This window comes from Cryptotermes secundus, unplaced genomic scaffold, assembly GCF_002891405.2.
Source record: "Cryptotermes secundus unplaced genomic scaffold, Csec_1.0 scaffold1555, whole genome shotgun sequence".
NCBI classification, from domain to species: Eukaryota; Metazoa; Arthropoda; class Insecta; order Blattodea; family Kalotermitidae; genus Cryptotermes; species Cryptotermes secundus.
Genome location: NW_019732400.1, coordinates 200,189 through 224,485, shown reverse-complemented (window position 1 = coordinate 224,485; position 24,297 = coordinate 200,189). Strand labels below are relative to the sequence as shown.

Genomic DNA, 24,297 nt, shown 5'->3' with positions numbered 1-24,297 from the left:
GGTGCACGGTGTATAGCAATATATAGGATATATAGAATGTATAGACTTGAATCCCATATGCGGACATACGTGCAAAGCAGGTGGCGACACCTGCAAGTCAGGTTCTTCACATGGCAAAACTTACTAACCCGCTGTCCCTAGCAGTATGTCTCTCAGTTATTGATCCGTGGAATACGTCGTATAGTCCTCAACGTCCTCAACCTCCTCCACGGTCCACAGTCCGTGGCGTCCTTGGGATGCTTTGGATCCTTGGCATTCGTGGTTAAAAAGTCAAAAAGATGGACGAAGAAGAAATGGTTGTGTTGGTTGCGAAAGGTTGCTACATTTGTAGCTAAATTGTACGTAATAGTAAGTGGTGGAACAGTGGTAGGGTCTGGAAAGTTTTGTGTTTAATTTTCTTTTGATTGAATTTAATTCGTTGTGGTGGTATTTTTTTTGCGTACTTAGGGAGTAGATCCTGCACAAAGCTGTTCCAGATATTCTGGACCAGAATGGCGCAAGGTACTTCTAGCGGTACATCTTCACGTAGGCATGGACGGAACGAACACGATACTTCTTCCATCTCTTCCAGTAGATACGCTGACGCAGAATGGGAGGCAAAGGAGGTAATGATCATTTTCTTGTCGATAATGGCATGTGGCCAATATATTGTCATTGAGAAGAGGAGAAGGAAGCATTTATTTAGCTTGAAAAATACATGAGTTAGTCAAACTCTGGTATCTGCAATCACCTTCCTATTATTACTATATAACTTTCACCCCTTCTGCCCTGTCACCCTATCTTGAAGTATTATGAATACAGGGATGTGACACCGTGAAGTTTGGTAGATTGGTACCATTGCTTCAGAGGAACCTGCCTCCTACAGAAGTAAGCTTAACACTCGACCTGGCCACATTGCAGTTGGCGGTATCTTGCCCAGATTTTTTGTGTACCTCAAACTGCTTGCAATTTTTCTCACTTTGGTACCTATTCATAGGTGGTAAGGGGTCAGAAGCATACAAAAATGTGAAGTGTGCTGCATGTACAATTAACGTTGGCCCCTATTTTCTCATGTTGAAAGTAAATTGGTGATTGACTTTCTCTGTTGACATTAGATTCGTTATGTTCATGTTCATTTATTTCAAATTCAAGCAGATCCAGATACAAGTTGAGAAGTATATTTGCAAACCATTGGATATAGAATGAGTCACATATCAGAACAAATGTTCCGATTAATCACTGGAACAAGTCCAGGCAACATAATGTAAAATATACATAACACAGACGTAGAACATAAATAAATATGATTACAAAAAACTGAATGCAAAAGAAGACCGTATTAACCATTCACACAATAAAATTTCTCCAGTTTGTAAAAACAGTGCAACACCAGATATCTTCTTAAGGAATTCTTAAAAGTTTTAGGCATCTGTACCAGCTCTTTTAATTCAAGTGGTAACTTATTAAAAATTTGAATACCGGTCTAGTAAACACCATGTTGATAACAATGATAGAGAGGAAGTAGGAAAATATAAATTTTCACAGTGTCTGGTCTGTACATTATATCTATCGTAATTAGTAATACAAAGATTCCTGTTCTTTTAAGCAAACAACAGGATTGAAAAAATGATCTGCTGCACTTCTATTACTTGTAACCATGACCAGAACAGTGCTGCATTTGTTGGGTGATTGTTAGTTTGTTCATCTTGTTGCTGGTAATGGTAACCTCAGGCCTGAGGCTGGTAACAGCTTCTGTGTAGGACTTCTCTGGTGCTGCAATTTTGAAGTGAAGCCCCAAACAGGGGATAGCTGAGGGGCAGTAGGCCACTGCATGCTCATTTCTACCCTTTCTTGAAGCAGTAACATGCTCTGTAGCTGCTGGGATGCTACATCTTATAGTTGCAGCACTTCTGTATGCAGGCATTGTTGTCCTTTTCTGAGTGTTTTTGTTGGGGTTGGCCACTCTCTCACCAGACATTTGGGGGGAGGGCACTTACAGTGAATTCACATGTGGCCAAAACATTGGCAGTTGTGGACTGTGTTACACCAGTTTGGGCCTTGTAAGCTTATACCTTTATGTCAGTTTTGGTAAGGTTCATGAGGATGAAAATTATAACTTCTAGCAGCATCATTAGGAAGAAGGGGCTGGGGGTTTGGTTTTTTGTCCATCACGTGACGGTTATTTGGGTGTAATTTGCTTCATGTTCATGATGTTATATCACAACTCCTGGAGGAAAAGGGTAATGTTTTTTTAGGTGTTCATGGGCCTGTATCAGATTGATGTCTTGATAGACTTTTGCTGTAGGGTAGAAGATGAAATTAAGTAGGTTGTGATCAGTTTGGGTCACATGGCCATATAGTCTTCATTGTGTATGCTGGTTACTGCTTGCATTGCTTGATTTATCTTCAGCCCTGAGATGTAGGCTGTACGTTCCTCCAAAACGTCATTGAACCTTTACCAGACTACATAGCTGAACATCCCAGATTCTTCATAGTCACCACTGTACCAACCTGATGTCTCACATTCCTGCCATATGTTTTTTTTTTTTATGTTTTGATTTCCTTGTTCAGTGAATGACATAATGACATCATTGAATGAATATAATTTCTTTCTGTTCAGAATTTATGGGGAAGGTGTCCATTTTGTCAGCTTACATTTTAGTGTATCAGGATAATGAGAAATAAGAAGCATATTGTATGATGGGTAACAGCTGGTGAAGATTATCTTGACTGTATAAGGAAGGCCTGGTATGTCCCTATTTTCAGATATTGGCATTATAAAACTTGTTTTCTCAAGGAACATGACATAATTAGCTTCATAGTTTATAGGTGAAATAACTTCACATAAAACCTGAAATGACCTGTGTGTGTTGTGTTATGAAATATTTTATTTCCACTAATTAAATAAGGAATAAGTTTCTTAAATCATTATTTAAGATTGCAGAATTCACTTCCAGCATGTTCAAATGGAGGAGGAGAACTGAAATTTATTTATTGTTTTGTAGTATTTACCATAAATTAAATTGAAACTTCTCAGAAATGTGGATGTTTTTTTGTTAAGGTGAAATTGGAAATTGTTTCAGGCATTACGCCAAAGAGAACTGGAAGAGGCAAGAGCTCGGGCAACACAGATGGAGAAAACTATGCGTTGGTGGTCTGATTGCACAGCCAATTGGAGAGAAAAGTGGAGCAAGGTAATGTACAGACTTATATCACACATGGGTAACACAGCTCACAGTATCCTTTTGTCCAGCCTGAGGTATAGTTATGTAAAAATATTAATCTGTTTTGTTTTTTTAAGTCCCACACCTGAAACTTACCCAGGTTAATTCATGAATTAATTACATGAATATGTGGCCAATAAGTTCAGTATGTGGTTTATGGGCTTCAGATAAATCACAAGACTTTGTATATTTGCTTAACCTTTTAGCGTGATTGTACTAAAATCTTCAGAAATGTTGAAATTTAATTTGATTTGTAAGAAAGTGTGAAACTTAAGTGAAGTATAACAAAACATCTGGACAACATGGAGAAGAGAAAATTCTTGACCCTATTGGGACTCAAACTCAACCCCTCGGTCATCCAGCCTGTAGCCAGTCGCGATACTGACTACACTATCCTGGCTACGTGAATGGTGGGTGTAAATGCGGTTATTGTGATACTTATGAGAATTATATATAATGTAAAACATACCATGAAGACCTTTTGAGGAATGGAGGTATAGTTCCACCATTCTTGACCTAGACACTAGAGTATTCACAGGTACATTTATGCTGATGTTATATTTTAGCGTCCTGTTGCACTGATTCATGTCCATGATTTATGCTAACCATCTTACAGTGCATACATTTTTTCACCTTACTCTTCACTTTTACACTACATGTTTCAGCACTAATGTGCCATCTTCAGGTGTGTCTCTATGCACGTCAAACTACTGCATTCACTTTAAGACGGTCAGCATAAATCATGGACATTTATGCTAATATAAGGATTTGATTTTGGAAACTCTTAACATAAGTGAAATTTTATGTATATCAGAAATTACTAGAAGTATATGTATGAGGGATATTTGGAAAGTACAGATAAAAGTCCAGTAAAAATGCAAGGGATTTTTTTTTCAAAAATGGTAGTGCTGCCATCTGAGATAGGAACCGTATGACAGGGCAGAGTTCACTGGCAAGAGTCACAGCAGTGTGTGTTTAAAATGGCCATGTTGATTCAAAATCCTGCCAAATATGAGGTTTGTGTAGTAATTTGATTCAAAACAAGTGGAGAGGAATGCTGACACAAAAAGTCTCTCTACTGCACAATAATGCCCGACCGCACACTGCTCATACCGTGCAGGGAGACAAGAAGGATATGAAAAATTATAGACCAGTATCCCTTTTGTGTGCTTTCTTGAATATCTTGGAAAAGTTGATGCATAATAGGTTACTCTCCTTTTTGGTGGAATGAAGATTGGCAGGGAAAACCGAAGTACTCTGAGAAAACCTGCCCCAGTGCCACTTTGTCCACCACAAATCCCACTTGACCAGACCCAGGATCGAACCCGGGCCGCCACGGTGGGAAGCCAGCGATTAGCCGCTTGAGCTATGGCACAGCCTTTTGTCGAAACAGTTACTGGTTGACCAGACTTCCCCTTCCGTTGACGCAGTACACTACCAGAATAGCAAAGTTTCGTAACAATAGACACCATAACTGTGTTTCTTGGTGCCGTCTTATTAAATCTCTCTTGGGATTGTTCTGTCACCTTTTTCAAACTTGGTCCTCCTTCACGACCACTTCCGTATGAGCAGAAATAATACTCAACTATGAATACTTTTTCCTCTGTCGAGAGACCCATTTCCAACAACATCTGCACAACACAACTTTCTTTTCACTACTGGGAACACGTGCAGTTGGAGCTATGCCCCATTGACAGATGGACATGTGCGTTTGAGATGCACAAATTTCAGTACTGCATATTTGGTGCATACTGTATTTGCCCATCCACCACACAGCCCAGTCTTTACATCAAGAGACTATCACTTCTTTTCTGAACTGAAGGAAAGTCTGGCTGGAAAGACTTTTTCGAACGATGATGAGGTTCAAGATGCTGTGATGACATGGCTAAGAGAGCAGGCAGGAGATTTGTACGATGCTGGAATAAGAAACTCGTTCCCAGGCTTACTAAGTGCATTGAAATCCATAGTGACTTGTGTTGAAAAGTAAATAAAGGTGTGTTGTAAAATTGCCACAAGAAAAATGTTTTACAAATATTTTTTGGACTTTGTATCTTTACTTTCCAAATAACCTTTGTATTTGTTATATTATGTACTTGAATGATATTCTAGAGGTAGTAAAAGTACTGCAGTATGTACCCATTCATATTCCACCATGAAGTAGTCCACTTGCTTGCTAAGATAAATTTACGTGAACAGTTTAAATTTATTTTGGGAGATTTTTACATGAAGTTGGATTTGTGTAAGTCAGGTCTTGTGAAACCTGGAGGGTGTCTGTTTATGGATATATGCAGGTTCATCAGAATGTAGAATGTAGTTCTTCATGACAGGCATGGCCAGACTGTTGTGGTGTCTGCTGTGACGTTTAATTCTGAAGGTAGATCTCGACTAGAGAAAGTTTATGAAGTAGCCTTATTTGTATGACTTGGTTTTGTGCATTGTTGTTTCATGATGGTATTGTGCGTATTTCACTTTATTTTTTAATGCGTGTGTTATGTACTGAGATAATTCATTGCATAATATGAGTAATCAGATGGCTGAAGGAAGCAGTTTCTGAAAGTGTCTTCACTGTGTTTATATTGTAGCATGTGTAATACATAGTTTCTGTATTATATTTCAGGTACGAAATGAGAGAAATAAAGCCCGTGAAGAATCCAAGATGCTGCGTACCAAACTTGAATCAGCCTTTAAAGAAATAAATGCTGTGAAACGGGAGAAACTGGAGGTGGAAGCCCAGAATGATCAGTTAAAGAAGGAAATGGAAAGGATCCACTTGTTATTGTTGAAACATGCAGGACAGTGGGATCATGAACTGCTGGAAGCTTTGGAAAGTGAAGATCCAGAACATGATGTCTCTTCAAAAACTGTTGATATAGGGAGTGCAGTTGGGTCCTCCAGCTTGCAGAATGTAACTGAACTAGCAGCTAATTCTCTTAGTGCTGACCTTTTTGATTTAAATGAATCTTTGCAATCTAGGCCAGAACGGGAACATGGTGACCCATTAGTGATAGACAAGGACTCTTGTATTGAGGAGTATATTCTGCAAGGGGCTGTCCCAAGGCATGCTGTAGAAATGTATGTTGCTGCCAAAGAAAATGCAGTGGACAGAGATGTTGATGGACTGGATCATGTGAGTAGAAGTGATCTTGGTTTGGATGTTAGCAGTGAATTAACGCAGAATCTAAATAAGACTGAAATAACACTTGGTTTTCAGTGTAAAACAAATGATGACACATTGCCTATGAATAGACAATTTTCTCAACAGGCAGATAGTGATCTTCCCTCCCCCGATAAGGAACATCTTCTCCAAAAGCTGTCAATGTTGCAGCTTAGACTGGATGAAGCGTCAAAGACAGTTCAGGCTGAAAGAGAGTAAGTGAAGTGGGTTTTCTTTCTTTCTGTCTGTCATCATTATTAATAAATTTGATCTATTTCAATAAGGTCCACTAATTTGTTTCCTCATTTCCAGAAGTATGAACTCAGCAGTTATCTGGTTATCAAACTATATGGAGCTGAGTGTTTCTTGAGGCTCAGATATTCTCCTAGTTGCTCAAGAAATTTCCCACCTTTTTCAAAGTCTGAGCTTTATTAGTGTGTTCACAGAGTCTGCTAGTGGTCTGTATCCTGAGCCAAATGAATCCAGTCCACACCCTCCTACTCCAGTTCTTTAAGATCCATTTTAATAATATCTTGCTGTTTGTTCCTTGGTCTCCCAAGTGGTCTTTTCACATCAGGTTTTCTGATCAAATTTTGAATGCATTTCTCACTTCTTCCATGTGTGCCACATTGTCTGCCTATCTCATATTTTGTGATCAAGTCATCCTAATCATGTTTAGTGAAAACTGCAGATAATGAAGATCCTTGTTACAGAGTTTTCTCCAGCCTCCTTTCACTCCTTCCTCTTAGTTGCGCGTATTCTCAAGTACCCTCAGTCTAAGTTCCTACCTTATTTGAGAGACTACATTTCACACCCATATGAAATGATAGGCAAAATTATAGTTTTGTATATTTTAATCTTTTTGTTTCTAGATAGCAGATGGGAAGATAAACAGTTTTGAATGTATTGGTAGAAGGCATGTACTGACTTTAATGTGCTCTTAATTTTCTTAAGAATGCAGTTTTGTTTTGTTAATGTCATTCCCAAATATTTTAACTTTGCCACATTTTTTAAGGGTTTAGTAGCTGCATTTATGTTGTGATTTTTCCCTGCATTCTGAAGATGAGGCATGAACATACACAGTGCATCCTCACATTATGGATGTCCATATGAAAATTTAAAAACCTGACCATAAATATGCCATTTTAAAGATGTGGGATAAATATTAATTTCTGTAAATACAGACTGCAGAACTACAACAAATACAGCTAAAACTGATATTTGTAAAGAAACAAATATTTTTTGAATTCGGATTACATATGAGGGCCATTTGGAAAATAACCTCCCTTTATTTTAGGCAACTAATGTAGGACTGGGGGAGAGTTCGCTCATGCGAGGTAGTGTCACATGACCCACTGCCTTGTAAACCATCACATAACTAGTCACTCAGTGTCTATACTTGCCTCAACAGAGTGGGTTTTGATGTGTCCTATGATTGATAATCCTGCCATCTGTGAATGATAATCCTGCCATCTGTGAAATTTGCACTGTTATCCACTTTCTTCATGCTAAAAACATGAGTGCTGTGGAAGTCCATTGTGAATTACATGTGGTTTATCGCCAAAGTGTAATGAGTGAAGGAACTGTAAGACAGTGGTGTAGAATGTTCAAAGATGGGCCAACAAATGTTCATGATAAAGAGTTAACTGGTCAGCCATCTGTATTGAGTGCTAATCTTCTTCATAGTGTTGACCAAAAAATTTGTGAAGGATGGAACTTCTCAACTTCAGAACTTTCATGTGAATTTCCACAAAACTCACTCACTGTTCTCTATGCAATTATCACAGTTAGGCTGGGCTGTCTCAAGTTTTGTGCAGTATGCTCATGGCTGCTCACAAAGCGCTAAAAATGGCTTTTTGTCTTTGAATTTTTAGAGGGATACCACAGTGATGATGATGAATTTCATAGTCACATCATGTTAGTAAACAGGCGGTGATAACTGGGTTTCATTTGTAAATGTTGAAACCAAAGAGCAGTCGAAGTAGAGGATGCGCACACATTCACCAAACAAGCCGAAGAATTTTAATCGTTTCTTGCATCCTGTTGTGTGTTTAATCAATAGTAGAGTGCATTCACCGACTACACAACACATTTTTTATTATCACTACATGTTTCGACCTTAAGAGGTCATCTTCAGGTGTATGAACATGGCTGTATAATTACACGCGGTCACATTCACTTTTCACTCATTCGACTCTGTATCTTATCCAGACTTACGCTCACTAATATATCGAGTTCTTTTTATAAAACAGGTTAAAATTATTATTCTAATTTAATTGTTAAAAGTTAAAAGTTCATGAATCGAAGTTCAATTCATGTCACTGATTACATTTTCACTTCTTTTACAGTCTCATTTTACTTACACTCACTACTGTATCTAGTTCTCTTTAACTAGTTTAATTATTATTATTATTGTTAAAAGTTCAACTTATGTTATTGGTTGCACTTTCACTTGTTTGTGAGGTGAAAGTGCAACCAATAACATAAGTTGAACTTTAATTCATGAACTTTTAACAATAATAATAATTAAACTAGATACAGTAGTGAGCATAAGTAAAATGAGACTGTAAAAAAAGTGAAAATGTAACCAGTGACATGAATTGAACTTGGATTCACGAACTTTTAACAATTAAATTAAAATAATAATTTTAAACTGTGTTTTATAAAAATAACTCGATATATTAGTGAGCGTAAGTCTGGATAAGATACAGGGTCGAATGAGTGAAAAGTGAATGTGACCGCGTGTAATTATACAGCCATGTTCATACACCTGAAGATGACCTCTTAAGGTCGAAACATGTAGTGATAATAAAAAATGTGTTGTGTAGTCGGTAAATTCACTCTACTATCAAGCCAAAGAAGTTTAAACAAACATCTGCTTGGCCAAAAGCTGATGGCATCTGCTTTATGAGAAAGGAAAGGAGTGCTGATGGCAGAATTCATGCAGCAAGGGACCACAGTAACATCAGAAGTTTATTACAAAACTCTAAAAAAAATTTCATAGGACCATTCAGAACAAAACGCATGGAAAGCTGACATCTGATGTGCTCCTCCATGATGATACACATCCACATACAGCTGCTCATCCTCGAGCATTTCTGGAGAGTTTCAACTGGAAACTGTTTGACCACCCTGCTTATAGTCTTAATCTCACTCTGAGCAATTGCCATCTGTTTACCTACCTGAGGAATTGGTTGGGATTACAGGGCTTCACTAACAAGCAGTTAATCGAAGGTTTCGAAATGTGGCTTAGCTCACAGGTGGCAGACTTCTTTGACACAGACACACGAGTGCCTCTTGTCAGGCGGTGACTACATTGTTAAGTAGCTTAAGCTTGTATGTATTTTTTGTATATAACAAAATTTTATTTTCTCTTTGCTTGTTTTGTTATCAGCTCATCAGAGGGTATGTTCTGAATAGCCCTAGTTTATGTGTGGGATATATATAACTGTATAACTGCTCTCTTATAATTTTGTTACCTAACTTGTAACTACAATACTCTAGACTTGTGTTTGGGAGGTACCAGTTTGGAACTTTAGGTGGCTGTTGTAACTGACAGTTTTCATTATTTTCCTCAGTTTCTGTAGGTGCTGTATGCAAGGTACTATGGTTTGAAATAGGCCACAGTATTATTCTATCATCTTATGTAGTTGTAACCATCTGCCTTTCAGAAAATGTTGCTAAATGAACTAAGGTAAATCACACAATCATGATTTTTTTCTTTTAAAAGACAGGGGGTACAGTGTCATGCAAGAAAATAATTAGAGCTGGTTTGGCTCTCTTCTATTCAGAAGACCTAAAGTCTTTAATAATAAATACCTTATTTCTGAAATTGTTGTAGATAGCTTTTGGTGTGCCCTTGTCAGATACCTTTCAGCATACTAATCTAGAGGAAATTTGAATGCTAGATTCATACGAAGAGCTCTTTTAGATATCACATACATGTAATATTATGCCATATTAATTATTAAATTATTGTACATTAAAATATCATAAATTAAATATTTATTTAAACCTGTTAAGTTACAGTTATTGAGAATGATACTCAATTAGCTGATAACAGTGGCTGAGTGGTCTAAGGCATGAATTGTCTTTGCTTGCTCGAATGCTGGGATCATGGGGTCAGATCCCTCTCAAGGCATGAATGTTTGTGTTTTCCTGTGTGCAGGTAGAGGTCTTGTGATGGGCTAATCACTCGTCCAAGGAGTCCTGCTATCTGTGTAAAAGGATTACAAAACTGAAGAAGAGGCCAGGGCCCAAGAAAGGGCTGTAGAGCCATTGATGAATGAATGAAAGAATGAATGAGTGATACTTAGTGAGCTGAAACTGCTTTGTTTGTCTCTCCTGCCAGTGAAAAGATCTTGCTTCACCGTGGTCTAGAGAAGATGCAAGTAGAGGTCCAGGAGCTGAAGGACCGATGTGAAGATCTGCGGGCTTCGAAACAGGAGGTGGTTCGGGAGTTGCTGTTGCTGCAGGACCAGCATCAGGATCAAGTGCGGCTCATTCAGTTGGATCTGCAGGATGAGGCTACCTCTCGTGAAGGCATGGACAGACGACTTGCTGATCTGCGCACCGAGGTGGGCAACACTTCTGCTGAGCATACCTCTGGTCCAATCACGTTGGGTCGGCAGTGGGTGCGTCTGTTTCTCTGATGGCTAGCAACATCCTTCACTGTGCTTCTATATATATAAATGAATCATGCTTTATTTCTTCTGTTTTGGCGGATTGGTTTATTTTATGTTGACATGAAATTTGGATGTGTTTCAAAGCTCACAAGTGAAGGTGAGGCCCATTGTAATATTTCTGTTTTGAATTTGTAATTGGTTACAATTGTTTTTCACAGTTTTGCCAGTCACTGGTATCTACATCCCAGACATCCCTAACAATGAAAGTAAACCCACTGAGCAAGTTTGTATGGGCAGTAATGTATCTGCTCATATTTGGGAGGTGTTCAGTTTGAGTTCATTGCTCACTGTCATCCAGTCATTCAGTGCTATGTTGTCTGGCTTACAGTGTCATTAACTCTTTCACTGCTAGTATGTTAAGTAACTCTCAGTACCCTCTGTGCTGAATTATTTTTGAATAAATCTTTTATAAATAATTTAAGTGCAAAGTATGAAAATGTGTGATAAAATGTAACTAATCTTACCTCAGACAGGGAACAGGCAGCAGAAGTTGCAAAAATGTTGAATTATTCAGTATTTTTCACAGGGGAAAAGTCCATTTAAATCAGTGTTGTCCAGGATGGCCAAAAAAGTACATAATTCACTATCCTAGAATCACTGTATTTATATCACAGTCACATTATGTCATGTGTTGACCAAAGTCCACAACTTTATTTAAAACTATTATAGAGTTTAAACCAAAATCAGGCCTGTCCAAAATAATGTAATATGCACATAAAAACTGTAAATACTGTCAGTAGTAGTTTCATTACAATATTTACACATTCCACTATGAACATTAAAAAAATTTTTAATATATGATATTTTTCAAAGCAGGGGTGTACACAGAGGCCCACATTGCATTTGCCACACATGTACCAGCTCTCATGTCTTCTTCTCTCTCCAGTTGCTGTGTTTGAACACACATGACAGTGCTTGTTAGGATACTTTTTCTTTGGTGTTGGTGGTGCAGGAGATGCAAAATGTCATTCTGTAAGCCTGAGTGGTTGGTCACCATCTGAAGGACGTCCTCTTTTACTTGTTTGTTTAGGGAGATGGTAGTTTTGGATGATCTGTCCGATGAGTTGAAGCTGGAAATCTGCTAGAGATATGTTCTTGCCGGTTTTTACATTGAAAAATGCATGTGAATTGAAGACAGTGATGTTCAAGAGGTGCAGAAAAAATTTTCTATACCATTTCAGCGATTTTCTTACACATTCGATAGAGGTGATCATCATGACTGTCCTGTCAACTGCTCCCATGTTCTTGTTATAGTCAATGACACAGTGTGGTTTCTCTGTTTGTTGTTTTATGTGTGTATTCTGTTTCCCTGTCTGTCTCATGGTATCTGAGTGTAGTGTAGTCAGCATGCAAATTTCCCTGTGGTCCATCCATCTGACAGCAATCATCTTATCAGTTGATCTTGAATGTGTTTTTTCTACATGGTGCAATCCAAAAGTTCCCAAAATATATTAATAACAACTATTACATCTTGCCTAGATCTTATTCTGCACCATCACCTTCAGAGTAGTCCCCTTGGGAGCACATACACCAATCCCAGCGTTTCTGCCACTTTTCAAATGCATCCTGGAAGTCTTTCTTTCTTAGGGTGTTTAGTACTGTCTGCGTTTCCACTCTAATTTCCTCAACCATATCAAATCTTCACCCCTTCAACTTGATTTTCATCTTGGAGAAGAGAAAGAAGTCGCATGGAGCTAAGTCTGGCGAGTACGGTGGGTGGGGAACAACTGCCATCTTGTTTTTAGCCAAAAATTCCTGCACAATGTAAGCCGTATGCGGTCATGCATTGTCATGGTGGAGTACCCAGTCATTCGTGCGCCACTTCTCTAGATGTTTTCTCCTCATGTTCTCCCTCAAACACTTTAGAACATCGCAATAGAACTCTTTATTGACTGTCTGACCAAGAGGGACGAACTTCTTATGAACAATTCCGTCAGTATAAAAAAACAGATCAACATGGACTTAATGTTGCTCTTGACTTGTTGAGCTTTTTGTGGCTGAGGTGAAGAAGGGCTCTTCCATTCTGATGATTGCTGCTTGCTTTCATGGTCATAGCCATAAACCCAACTTTCATCACCAGTGACAACCTTCGAAAGAAAGTTTGGATCCTCTTGAAGCTGTTGCTGAAGTTCCCTGCAGACTTCCAAGCAATGCTGCTTCTGTTCATTTTGCAGCAGTCGTGGCACAAACTTCGCCGCAATCCTCCTCATGTTCACTTCCTCCGACAAAATTCGTTGACATGTACCATAAATTAGTCCCAAGGTGTTAACAGAGGTCTTGGATGGTCAGTCTACGATCTTGCAGAATCAGATCCCTAACTTTCGCAACATTTTCTGGTGTTTTCCTGTTGACGGCTGTCCCGAACGATCGTCATCATCAGTCAATGTTTGGCCATTGTTTATACTAGTTGTAAGTTTGTGTCTGGCCTAAACTGTTTTCACCAAAAGCTTGCTTCAACATTTGGTGCATTTCTGGAGCGGTTTTCCCAAATTTGAAACAAAACTTTATATAGACACTGCTCTCTCAGGTCAGCCATCGCAAAACCGGAAACACAACAATGGAAATATGTTCACCAACAATAAACCCAACCACTCAACTTGACGCCGCTTTCCACACTGATTCAAGAAGGATGTGTGAGGAGACACCTAACGGTATTTCAATATACTCATAACCATTCGCACGCAAAATTCAAATTTCGGTAACTTTTGGATTGCCCCACATATATCTAATTTTGTTTCTGAAAATTTAGGCATTCCTTTTCTGTTTGTCTTGTTGGTGTCGAGATGCTCATACAATTGTGGACTCGAGTACCAGTTATATATCCGCAGTGTATGACCTTTCTGTAAATATTTCTCCATAAGTGTCATTACAACAGCACCTGATACTCCAAATTCATGATCAGGTACTATTTCTGTAGTTGCCCCTGTGTACACAATAAAATCTAATACATATCCTGCTTCACAGTCACGAATTATGAAGGTCCTTATTCCAAATCTGTCTTTTAGATGGAATGTACTGTATGAATGAAAGTCGACCCTTAAAGAGTGTCAGACTTTCGTCAGAGCAGAGACTTTGAAATGGAATAAAAACTTGATTGAATTTTGTTTTGAGATGGTCGATGATGGGTTTTATTTTGTATAGAAAATCACCTTTAGGCTGATTCTTGTTATCACTGAAATGTAACAGTCTCAATAATAACGAATATCTGTCCCTAGCCATAAAATCAGAAAATTGGGGGATGGCAAATAGGGGATCAGTAGACCAATAGTCTAATATTGATAATTTTTCATCCTAATCATAAGCATTGTAATGGAGGGAAAAACGTGTAATTCTTTTATTGTCATATTTCTCCATTTTTGTAGCCTTGAACCTGCCGATGTTGGAATTTTGTCTGTCACAAATGGTTAATATTTGTTAGTTTGCAATGCTGTTTCCTGCATAATTTCTCGAGAAAAATATCCAAAACAGTTGGTTCATCTTGAATTTTTTTGTAGAAATTCCCGAAACACTCTCATCAAATACGTGAATTATTGGATTGAATGCGCCACTATGCCACTGAAGCAATGGTGGATTGGGGCAATTTCTTTTTCTCGAAGGTTGTGGAGCTGCTTGATCAATTACTGCACTATCACTGTCTTCATTATCACTAGGATGATATTCACTCTCAAAATCACCAGTTTCTAAATATTCATCCTCTGATACTACAGTATTTACGGCAACCAAAAGTTCTTCATCGGACAGAAAACAACGTAAACTATACAAAGCCACTTTTACTAGCCCTGTAAAATACCCGTGCCACATGACCACGGAGCGCGTGCCTCGCTGTGCAGATGCAGCCTTTTAATTTCTTAAGCTAGAGGACAGAAGAATGCAGCAATTGAAATGAATGATGCTTCATTACGTTCCCAATAGATGACTCTATGCACCCACCAAGTTTGAATGAGATTGGTGCAGAGAAACCTGAAATTTGAAACTCTTAAAGCCGCAACACAGGTTTTGTCGATCACAGCAAGGACGCCATGTTTTTCAGAGATTGACAGCAGTGTAGGGGTTAAATATATACAGGTAAACAAATATATAAATGTGTAAAAGAATTTGTGAGATACTTTTTTTCTTTTCAGGAAGTGAAACTTGGTCCGGCAGGTAATGTGTACACAGTACCTTTCTTGATCTGTGTGCAGTGTAACTCATTAACCAGAATGTGTCAGACCCCATTAACCCTCAAAATTAACTTGTATGTTAGAGGGATATGAGATACACACTTTCATGCACAGGAAGTGTTACTGACAAGTGATAATATAAAACTGCTGTTCTTGACACACGTGACCTGGCAGTAACATTTAGCGCTTATATTCTTGGAATTGTGTAGAATGGTTTGTTTTGAACTTCTTCATATGAATATGCTTCATATTCAAACTTCATAGAGCCATTTTTGAGACGATAACGGCCAGTGGGCTGATAAAGTCAGTCCCTCCATTTTATGGAAACTGAAGTTTCATTGCTGTGTTTACAAGGGTCTGCCAATGGATTCTGTTTTCAGCCAGTTGAATCCATTTATGTTTTAAAGTTTATCTTGTGTTTAAGAGATATTTCAGTTTGTCGTTTGCAGCCTTGATGTCAGTTGATTTTAATTCACTACTATTTCACTAAATTTCACTGCACTGTCTTGTCTCTACCAGCTTGAGACTCACTACTTACTTTCTGCTACATTTTTTTACCATATGTGAATGCTTTACACCACCTCTAAGTGTAGACAGACTGAACCTGTTAATTTAACACACTTTTACCCCAGCACAGCATATTCCGGAACCTTTGTGCAGGGTCCAAGTCAAGCTTGGTTTCCTCAGCCTCCAGAGTCATCTGGAGAGGCTGCAGTATTGCTCAAAAATCTGTTCACCCAACACTCCCAGCTCCTCTTGCTCGTTTGATGGTATTGTGACATATTTGCTCAAAACAAGAACTGTGGATGCAGATGAACAGCCATTGCTAGGTAACAGCTGTGTAACACGTAACAATGGAGTATTATTATTATTGCTAGTGGGGTGGAACTAAGTCCCTTGTGCTGCGGCCAGTTCTGGCCTATTGTACCAGCCCCAGATGATAGGTGAGGGTGACTGTGGAGAAATTGTTGGAATGGGGTTTGGCAGGGGCAACCGAAGTACTCAAAGGAAACCTGCCCCAGCACCACTTTGTCCACCACAAATCCCACTTGACCAGACCCGGGATCGAACCTGGGTCGCCGCAGTGGGAAGCCAGCGACTAACCGCTTGAGCTGTGGCGCAGCCAACAATGGAGTAACTGTTGGAAGTGGTGTTTTCTGCGCAGAAAAGAAAGATGATGGTTGGTGGTGTTGTAGTTTCTGTTTGGCTGCATCACATTGTTCATGGAAGTGCTGTAGGACTCTCCTGTTAATTTTGTCGTGAAAAATTTTTTCATGCAGAGAATAACAACTTCCATCGAGTGGAACAGTATTCAGTATTTTTGGTATCAGTTTGATAAAGTATGTCTGCAAAACCAAAAGCACCTTGTTTCCTGGATGTTCAGAAATCAAATTATACTTTTATAGGAAAAACAGAATTATCGATATAGAACCAAATAGCTGTTCATATTGTGATGTGATTACATTGACTGTTGTGTGGTAAACAGTTAAAGAAACAAGTATTGCAGTAATGGATACATAGACAACAACAGAAGAATGCAGTCTGATATGGGGCTATATAATGAGGACACCAGCGGGTTAGAAGTTAATTGAGAACCCACAGTTAGAACAGTAAGTTAATTGTGTGATGGTAGCCTGTTGGCAGTGACATAAGCATGAGAGTAGAACAATCTAAATTCTTGGGAACCTAATCAAGCAATGACTAGTGAAGGCTATAACACAGTGAGACTCAGCATGTGCTGTAGTCATTAGTTAATTGTGTGAATTAGTGAGAATATTATAATTACTTGTAGTTATGATTTATAAGAGTCCAGCAAATCCAATTACCATTGCAAACCCCTTGTCTAGTCACTAACATGTCACAGTATTAAGGTTCTTGTGCCATAATCCTTTTACATATTGTTTATGCATTGCAGTGTGCTTATCGTATTATAGTTTTATCCTATTACATTTATGTCGACATTTGAAGTTAGTCTCTCTTATTTACTACATTATCAGAACAAATTTGAACTAATTTGGAAATGTTTCAAGCCAGTTCCTGGATCTGTACAGCTTTTAAACTGAACTGCAACATGATATCACTCCAAAACCTTGCATGAACTGATGATCTTTCATATGGTTCAAAATCCTGCTTTTCTCTAACTACTTCTCCTGCTCCTGCTCCTGCTCCTTCTCCTGCTCCTTCAAATGAAGATTCTTTATTAATACATTTCAGTAAGAAACTGTGGTGTAATATTTACTGAGTGATGTGCCCATTATGTATAATATTTTTGGAGATGGCCTCTCCCTCATAAATATTAATGTAAAAATGACAGTGGTGTGTGTGAGAATGGAACAGGAACCACTTTCTCAGACTAAGAGTACAAGACCCTTCACAATCTTAGAACGTGAATCCTTGAATAGATTGAAAAGTTTGTGTATTAGATGTTGCAGCTAGTAATGAGAAGCTTTACTGTGCATTTTGGTAGTTCATCTTGTTTGACAGAGCTCATCTGATTTATTTTCAAGAAATAGGAATAATAATAAGAAAAAAGTTTTTTAAATGTGTCTGTATTTAAAGAAAACGCCTCTGTTTTGTATAATTAAGATCCAACATGAAAATTATATTAATGCTCTCTTTTTAAAACCATTAGGTATTTCTGCCAGATTCTGTTATAATTATAATTCAGTTCATTTCTTTATTATTTATGCGCCGAGTCAACAGCCACAAGGCCCATTACAGAGAGAGCACAGTGTAGATACAAGTAATTACATTATGGACAATCACAACATAAATTCAAAGACAAATTACAGGCAAGCACTTGAGGAAAACCACATTAATGCTGACAAATAAACAAACAAACAACAACAACAATAATAATAGTGATAATGATGATGATGATGATGATGATGATGATGATGATAATAATAATAATAATAATAACAACAACAACCACAACTAAGGTGTCATACTCATTGAACATGTAAAGGTCCTTTGTTTAGTGACCAGTAAATTGCCATCAATTCAAATTCTGGGAATTTCTAAGTTATAAGTCAAAGAAAACAAAATTGTTCATCTTGTCTATTGTGTGAAACACAGGTAGGTTGAAATTGTAAAATTAGTCAGAGGATGCCTTAGAAATATGTTTCCAAGAAACTTACTCTCATTAAGAGACAGACATGGATAATAAAATGTTTTCTTTAAACTAAGTGTTCTGTTAAGAAGTAATTCTTGAATTTTAATGGCGTGAGATGCCTCAAAATGTTGCACATGAAATGTACCTTCTGAACTTTGGAGACAGAAATGAAAGTTTATACAAAAAAGGAAGCTGTTGAATTATCCACAGACATCTCAAAATATGGTAACAGGAATGTATCCGTCAAATAGTTATTTGAAAAATGGAGGAGAAGAAAATGTGTAATATTATGTCCTGGATTCACAAGAAAAGAAATGAAGTTGTTGAACTTGTAATTTTAGCCAGGGATGCCTAAGTACTTGTCTATGCAGAATGTAAGAACAAAGATGTTTTTATTCATAAGCATGTTTTGAGACGGTTTGGAGTTTTCAAAATCTAATATGTGATGAGTAACAACTAGTATGATATGTGTTTTGTGTGCTTGCTGTGTAGCAGCCCCCAGTAAAGTGAAACACAGAAAAGCCTGTTCGTGCATTTTTAGCAGTTCACTGGATGGAGTTTTTTGCCATGAGATTTTCCACAAATAATGACATGAAACCAAACATACCATGACCCATTTCATACCAGTGGAATTGTGTGCATATACTTTAAGTTGTTGTAATGCATATTTGCATGTGTAACTGTGTAGTAATGATGATAAAGTTTATGATGTGAATGCAGTTGGAGCGCTTGCAGGCAGAGAATGCTGCAGAATGGGGAAAGCGGGAGAGACTAGAAACAGAAAAATTAGGACTGGAACGAGACAACAAAAAATTACGTGCAGAGGTCCGGGACATGCAGGAAAGACTGGAGAAGAAAGGCCGTCCATTATCAACAACTGATACTGATGTTCGGCAATTGCAGCAGGATCTTGCTGATAGAAATAAGGTTAGTAAATTGATATGTTATTTGGTTCATGGTTACCTGTAGGCATTACACTGTGTCATTACTGGTGATTTCTGAAAATTGTTCATCATTTGCATTCTCACACCTAGTACTGCAGGAAAGTAGTAAATACCAAAGAAACTGCTAAATATTGCAGTTTGTTGACATTCCTGCTTCATATTTTGGAGATCCAAGAAGTGAAAACCTCATCCTAAAGGCTGGCTATTGTAACAGCTTTCGTAGTTTCCATCAGTCTGTTCAGGTCAATTCTGGAATGGTAACTTAAATAGGCGATGACCACTTTCTTCCAGATCATTCCCAGTTCATGCATTGTTTACAGTCATCTACCATTCAGTGAACTGGGTTAGTTCAGTTGGTAAAGAGACATATTATGGGGCATATGACTAGTGCTTGGTTCCTGGCTAAGGACACCAATTTTCTCCTTTGCAACTGCACCCAGACTGGTTCTTTTGAAGCTTACCCATCCTCCTTTGCATTTGGTACAGAGGGCCCTTTCTTCTGGGCTGGAGTGTGAATTTGCCCATTGCCCATCTAGTGCTAAGGTTAAGAGGCCATGGAAGCTTACCTCAACTTCCACATTTATCTTCATGGCATGGTGCTTAAACAGAGGGACTGCTTCATCTTTACCTACCACTCAACTCTGTTACCTAGGCAAATCAGAGGAAATAATTAAAGAGCAAGGAAACAAGCATCCAGAGAAATGTAGCTACATCTAGTTCTTTGGTATACATACGAGTATACGTGTGTGTGTGTGTGTGTGTGTATGAGAGGCAGTCAAATGAAAATGGGTTAGAAGCCAAAACATATTAAAGAACATTTCTTACCTCAAAAGTAATCTCAAAAACTGTTAATACACTTAAGACGGTCAATCCCATTCTTGAAAAAGCCTGTGGGCTGTCTACGGAACCACATCTTTACCCAGCCACACACGTCTTCGTCCGATGCAAACCGATGTCCATGAATGTCTCTCTTCAGGTCTCCAAAAATGTGAAAATCACATGGGGGGAGATCTGGGCTGTAGGGGGGATGTTGAAGCACTTCCCAACCAAATCTCTGTAGCGTATTCCTCACAGAGTTGGCAGTGTGGGGGCGCGCATTATCATGAAGAAGGATAATGCCGTTCGATAGCATTCCAGGGCGTTTTGACTTTAGGGCACATCTCAGTTTCTGCACAGTGTCTTCATAGCGCTGTGCACTGATTGTGGCCCCATGCTCGAGAAATTCGACAAGCAGATGGCCCTTGCAGTTGAAGCAGAATGTCATCTTCACTTTACCGGAACTTGTGTGTACGGCTTTGGATTTCTTTGGTGGGGGAGAATTCACGTGTTTCCACTGTTGGCTCTGCCATTTGCTCTTGGGTTCAAAATGAAGGCACCAGGTTTCATCCCCAGTTTCAGTACAGGACAGAAAAGCATACTCTTCCTCATGGTATTGTTGCAAGTGACCCAGTGATGCAGCCATTCTCTGAGTCTTCTGTTCCTCCGTGAGTTGATGTGGAACCCACTGCTCGCAGATTTTGCGGTACAGCAGATGTTTTGTGACAGTGATGTGTATGGAACCGTGACTAATTCCCATCAAAAGACTAATTTCTTCCACAATGATCCGTCGGTTTGCCTGGATATGACCATCCAACACAGCAATAATATCAGGAGTGATTACATGATGAGCCTGTCCTGGGCGAGCATCATCTTGCAGTGACACGTCCCTCACGGAATCTCTTATACCACGCCAGCACATGTGAACATGACATGCTGTGTTCGCTGTAAACAACAGACATGCGATGATGAATTTCTCATCATCCTACTCGTTCAGTAGTCAAAAAGCGCACTACACTTCACTGTTCTTTACCCACCTCCATTACTGATGTTGGATGGCCACACGTAGCGCTAACCTTACTTCCACCACAATTAACAAACGACTAGTGTGCAAGAGCATGTTGTCACTGTGCTTTCCCGAGTCCCCACCAGTTGTTCATACCGTAAGCAAATCCCAGTGTTACCAACTTGCGCACCATGTGAGTTATGCGTGGTGACCTGTTATCATTTGACTTCCCCGTATATATAAGTAGAAATGCTGAAGGTTTAAATTTATTTCAATATAATTTTTGTCTGATGTAGGAACTGTCAGATTTGAGGCATTCCCATGGGAAGTTGAAGAAGGTACTCCAAGACAAGTCTACAGAACTGGCACATGCTGTGCGCAGAGCAGAACAGTATGAAGCTGAGGTTAAGCGGTTACGAGGGAGAGTGGAAGAGCTGAAAAGAGAATTGGCAGTTGCTGAAGATGAAGTGGATAGTGCTTCCAATAACATCAGGTTTACATTAGTCTCTATTCCTCCAGCATGTGAATGGGATTCAGTTTTTAATATGAGTATAAGTAGTGTGTATTGTTTATTTCTTCAGTGAGTCTAGGGGGAGGGGGATCCAATGGCACCATCATGTCAGATTCTGCCTTCAATTCTAAAGTATTTTGGGAAGGTCAGTTTATGTCCTGTAATATAGAAACTATAGCTGATCTTCAAAATAACTTTTATTAACACATAGCTTACTACCGATATAAATTAGCAGTTTGAGCTTGAAATTCTCACAGAAAAAGTTTTCACAGGATATGCTTTTCAGTAAAACCTTATTAATTTAATATCAGATGATTCAAAATATTGTGAATTGAAATTGATTTATAGGATTTAGTTTCTTTGTATCTGCAGCAACTGAGTTCATATTTATTGTAATTGTAGTTCTCTTGCTGTGTGCTTGGTATGTGAATGAACACATTTTACATTATCCTGCTTCTCTGTCTCTCTCTCCATCTTTTCGCATTTTCTGCACCTTTGTGCTTTATTGTATATTAAGTTATACTTTCCCTTTTAACCCGTTGCCGTGGTTCGTCGTGTATGTTTCGTCAGGGATTTAAATCGTCTGGGGGGGTTCGGCGTGTATGTTTCGTCCAGCTGCACACCTATGTTATAACGCCCATAATAATTGATGGTTTTGCTGTAGATTGTTGGATTTTTCGCTGGCCTGTTGTCACAAGAACAGAGTATACTAAGCCAACGAGTTTAGCTGAGATAAGTCATCGTTACATATGCCTGTCTTGCAGCAAATTCGTGTTGCTTCTTGTAGCGGTTTCGTCACTCAATGGCGTATTTGCTTTGCTTGTGAAGTAATAAACACCAGAGAGGTGATGTGTGCTGTTGTATATAATATCATATTGCCCTGAGCTGGCCACACAAACACATTCCATTGGAATTCTTAGAAGAGGGTTGTCCAAAATGTTATTCTCGTAAAATCGATTGCTTTCGCACAGTACATAGCACCCATTTCTTAGAAATACGCCACAATTTAAGGCAGAACACTGTGGTCACCCCCTGAGACGATACGGATGTGTGTGGGGGAGGGAAAAGTACTCATTATCGCTCCAGTTGACGCCATTTTATCGTACTGACCTTGGTGGTCGTTTCGAGAGCCAGCTCTGTGTTTAGACTAATGCTTCAAGGCGTCACCTGCTTACATAGCCGAGATACCGGGTGCTCATATTATAAGGCAAGGTTATAAAACCAACTTTTAAGATCATTTTAGTGAAAGTTTCATCCTTCAAGGCGTACCATTCTCTGCTCAAATACTAAATAACATGCTTCCATTGAAGATATAAAGGGGGTTCATATTATAAGGTAAGGTTATAAAACCACCTTTTAAGATCATTTTAGTGAAAGTTTCATGTTCCTATCTCATAGAATTTAAGAACAATGATGAATAAATAATTTTCGAGCAAAATTTAAATGGCCGGCTGAATATATTACCGCAGGAGCCGCGGCCGCGGAATTTAAATGACCACGTCAAAAGGTTAATTCTCACAAAATATGTTCACTGGGAATTAAATTTCCATTTGGTTAAGAAGAAAGTTAAATATATAAAGAACTAAATGGGGAATAAAGAAAATTTCATTAATTTGAAATTTTGTTAAGATGGTGTTTTCAGCATTTCGCTTTATATGCCATAGCTTGTGAACTTTTTTTTTTATGTGTTTAAGGAAATTACAACGCACCAATGATGAATTACAAGAACAAGTTGAAAGCTTGCAAGTTCAGGTGGAACATCTTCATACAAGGTAAGAATCAGAAACAGCCTCTAACTCTTTGCTGAAGTTGAGTGCTACTGACCAGTGCTGTGCTTAATCTAGTGAAACACATGCAACAGCATATGAATTAACTGGATTGACAATGTCATTATGTGAGGCATGACATGATTAATTGCTAGTCATAACATTTTGGTATGCTATATCTTTGTCTACTCTAAAGTCTTACAACATTTGTAGCAGTAGTTTCTTACTTTACCAGGCATGCAGTAGCATGGTTGAGGCACTGTGCTACAAGCCAGAAGGTCACAGGTTCAGTTCCCAATGTCATTGGATTTTTCAATTGACCTAATCCTTCCAGCTGCGCTCTGGCTCTGGGTTCGGCTCAGCCTCTAACAGAAATGAGTACCAGGAGTCTTCCTGGGGTTAAAGAGTGGCTGGCAAACAAGGTTGACCATTGCTGTGTGTGAGCCAGTTATCTGCAAAGTGTGGAAGCCTTGACATCTCACAACCCAATTGGTCTCCGCAGCCTGTTAAAGGGATACCTTTACTTTTTCCCTTATTTACAATGATTATTTTTTAATTATTATTTCTCTGGCTCCAAGCTATAATTCAATATAGGCAAAAATAGCATAATTATTTCTGTTTGTGAAACATCAGACTGTCATGTACACATTTCATATCATATTGTACACACAGAATCCAAACAGATGATTTCAGTGAATTAGGAAAAATATGCCTGGCACTGTATGTTCGTGTTGCTCTGTTTTGGGAAAGAAAGTCAAAATATTAGAAAGTATGTACTGACTTGAACTTACAGAACTGTTACCCACTACATTTCTCTCTCCTGGAAACTTCTGCAGTATTTTTCATTTTCAGACTCAATTATTAATTGTGGGGGGGGGGGTTATTGCTAGTGGGGTACAACTGAGTCCCTTGTACTGCGGCCACTTATGGCCTATTG

The 24,297-nt window shown here is 38.7% G+C and overlaps 1 protein-coding gene across 3 annotated transcripts in view; it reads left to right on the top strand.

The window, feature by feature from the left end:
* The first annotated feature begins 90 nt into the window (after positions 1-90).
* LOC111867719 (coiled-coil domain-containing protein 102A) overlaps positions 91-24,297 on the top strand; it is a 31,374-nt gene continuing 7,167 nt past the window's right edge. The window contains exons 1-8 of one of the 3 annotated variants that reach the window (XR_002843385.2): positions 91-338; positions 448-605; positions 3,063-3,173; positions 5,821-6,572; positions 10,709-10,991; positions 19,038-19,244; positions 21,380-21,576; positions 23,289-23,366. Coding sequence is in view for 2 of the 3 variants with exons in the window: in XM_023857795.2 (XP_023713563.1) it covers positions 492-605; positions 3,063-3,173; positions 5,821-6,572; positions 10,709-10,991; positions 19,038-19,244; positions 21,380-21,576; positions 23,289-23,366 (1,742 nt within the window). In the remaining variant the exon portion in view is untranslated. The remainder of the gene's footprint in view (positions 339-447; positions 606-3,062; positions 3,174-5,820; positions 6,573-10,708; positions 10,992-19,037; positions 19,245-21,379; positions 21,577-23,288; positions 23,367-24,297) is intronic. The other 2 variants (XM_023857795.2, XM_023857798.2) reach the window with 2 other exon arrangements.